At 40.9% G+C, this 2,564-nt stretch overlaps 1 protein-coding gene across 6 annotated transcripts in view; it reads right to left on the bottom strand.

The window, feature by feature from the left end:
* Nucleotides 1-807: 807 nt before the first annotated feature.
* The window catches only part of LOC122627253 (pneumococcal serine-rich repeat protein-like), a 2,604-nt gene continuing 847 nt past the window's right edge, over nt 808-2,564 (bottom strand). Inside the window, exons 3-5 of one of the 6 annotated variants that reach the window (XM_043808273.1) lie at nt 2,485-2,526; nt 1,878-2,409; nt 808-1,502 (exon numbers count right to left, since the gene is read on the bottom strand). In XM_043808273.1, the coding sequence (XP_043664208.1) occupies nt 1,020-1,502; nt 1,878-2,409; nt 2,485-2,526 (1,057 nt within the window). In that variant the 3' untranslated portion in view covers nt 808-1,019. Of the gene's footprint in view, nt 1,829-1,877 lie in introns of all 6 variants that reach the window. The other 5 variants (XM_043808274.1, XM_043808272.1, XM_043808271.1 and 2 more) reach the window with 5 other exon arrangements.

Below are 2,564 nucleotides of genomic sequence, written 5' to 3'. Positions count from 1 at the left end.
TTTTGGAATCAACTTTATTCGCTTCAACAAGAATATTCCTTTTCTACTTGATTTTATAAAAGACCGGGCGATGCATTAGCATATTTTTTGTAAGCAAAACATTCTTTTCCCACATCACCATCAGAAGTCATTTCTTTTGAACGTTCCGAAAGACATGGATTTCCTTGAACTTTCTTCGTGTTCGAACGTTGTACCAAAAAGAAGGATGAGATACGACGCCATTCTCGCATCGTTTTATCCTACCGAGGTTAATTGGTGTATACCCAATTACGATCAAATTTCGTTCGGTTTGAAATTCGTCGATATTAAAATTAATGTTGTAACGGTAGAAAGTTCCTATCGGTGGAATCGTTTTCGTAAGACGAACTTAATGCGCAATTAATGAAATTAAAATATGTAATGTATATGCATGCTCTGTTGAGCAAGAATAACGATTCGCTCTTTTCGGCGCTTCTATCGCGACTCAACGTTTACGAAAGAATTAAAATTCTTTATTTTAATTTTCTAGCGAATCTAGGGAAAAAAAATTTGAAAATTTTCATCAACTTTTGAAGAATTTTAAACTTTGTCGAGGTATTAAGTTTATGCCTAGATAATAAATATTTTTCGTTTTTTGAAAGTTATCTTGCACATTTTCGTGTCTATCATTTTTAAAGTGTAAATAAAAATATGAAATATTTGCAATTTATCAAGATATATTTAATTTATTGAACAATGCGTAACATACAATACATAATACAATAATTAAAAATTGAACTAAGTGACGTATTATCTATTGTAACATATTTATAACATATTTTATAAGATTATAATATTTTTTGTTTAACCCACAAAATATATATTTTTATAATATTATAAAGTAATAAATTCACCCTTACATTGAACAATATAATTGCGCGATAATAGAATATATAGGATACATAAGTGAACAATTTTCAATTTTAACCATATTTCAAATAAATCTGAAATGAAATAGTATTATCGAGGGCAACAAAACACAATTTAGGAATAGCCCCTCGTTAAATTTCGAGTTCTTTACTGTCATTATATGACAAAATGCATTCATCATCATTAGAATTAATTATTGCATTATGTAGACTTCCTAATAAACTATTACTGTGAATTTTTCGTATTGAGGTCGCTATTGAAGCCGTGACATCTGCAAAGGAATCCACTCCGCTTTTGCCTTTTTTTTTGTCCGCCGATGATGCTGAAGCTGCAGACCTAGCTTCTGCATCAGATTCACTTGCTCCTCTGTCTCTTCTGTTGTTCGCTCGTGACGATGCTGAAGCTGCAGCCCTAGCTCCTGAATTAGATTCACTTGCTCCTCTTCCCCTTTTGTTATCCGATCGCGAGGAAGCAGAAGCTGCAGCCCTGGCGTCGCCATCAGATTCACTTGCGTCTCTGCCCCTTCCGCTATCTCCTCGTGAGGAGGAGGAAGCTGCAGCCCTAGCTTCTGCATCAGATTCACTTGCGCCTCTGCCACTTCCGCTGTCCGATCGAGACGATGCTGAAGCTGCAGCTCTAGCTCCTGAATTAGACTCACTTGCTCCTCCGCCCCTTCCACTGTCCGATCGTGACGAGGCGGAAGCTGCAGCCCTAGCTCCTGCATCAGATCCACTTGAGTCATTGCTTCTTTCATTGTCCGACCGGGAAGAGGCGGAAGCTGCAGCGCTTGCTTCTGCACTAGATCCACTTGCATCTTTGGATCTTCCGTTTGCCGATCCTGATGAGGCTGAAGCTGTAGCCCTAGCTTCTGCATCAGATCCACTAGCATCATTGCTTCTTTCGTTGTTCGATTGCGATGAGGCTGATGCTGCAGCACTAGCTTCTGCATCAGATCCACTTGCGTCTGTATTTCTTTCGCTGCCCGATTGTGACGAGGCTAAAGCTGAAGCACTAGCTTCTGCATTTGATTCACTTGCGCCTTGGTCTCTTCCGCTGTTCGATCGTGACGAGGCTGAAGCTGCAGCACTAGCTTCTGCATTAGATCCATTTGCGTCTTTGCTTCTTTCGCTGTTCGATTGCGATGAGGCTGATGCTGTAGCACTAGCTTCTGCATCAGAACCACTTGTGTCTTTACTCCTTCCGCTGTCTGATTGTGACGACGATAAAGCTGAAGCCCTAGCTTCCGCATTAGATTCACATGAGGATTGGTCTCTTTCACTGTCCGATCGTGACAAAGCTGAAGCTGCAGCACTAGCTTCTGCATCAGATCCACTAGCATCTTTGCTTCTTTCGTTGTTGGATAATGACGAGGCGGAAGCTGCAGCATTAGCATTTGCAGCAGATCCATTTGCATCTCTGCTTTTTTCGTTGTTGGATTGTGATGAGGCGGACGCTGATGCACTAGCTTCTGCATTAGATGATCTTGCATTCCTTCTCAAGCTGTTCGATTGTGACGAGGCAGAAGCTGCAGCATTAGCTTCTGCAGCAGATCCACTTGCGTCTCTGCTTCTTTCGTTATTGGATAGTGATGAGGCAGAAGCTGCAGCATTAGCTTCTGCAGTAGATGATCCTGCGTTCCTTCTCAAGCTGTTCGATTGTGACGAGGCAGAAGCTGC

This window comes from Vespula pensylvanica, chromosome 2 (assembly GCF_014466175.1).
Source record: "Vespula pensylvanica isolate Volc-1 chromosome 2, ASM1446617v1, whole genome shotgun sequence".
In the NCBI taxonomy this organism is placed as follows: Eukaryota; Metazoa; Arthropoda; class Insecta; order Hymenoptera; family Vespidae; genus Vespula; species Vespula pensylvanica.
The sequence above is the reverse complement of the archived record's forward strand: the minus strand, read 5'-3'. Positions and strand labels throughout refer to the sequence as shown.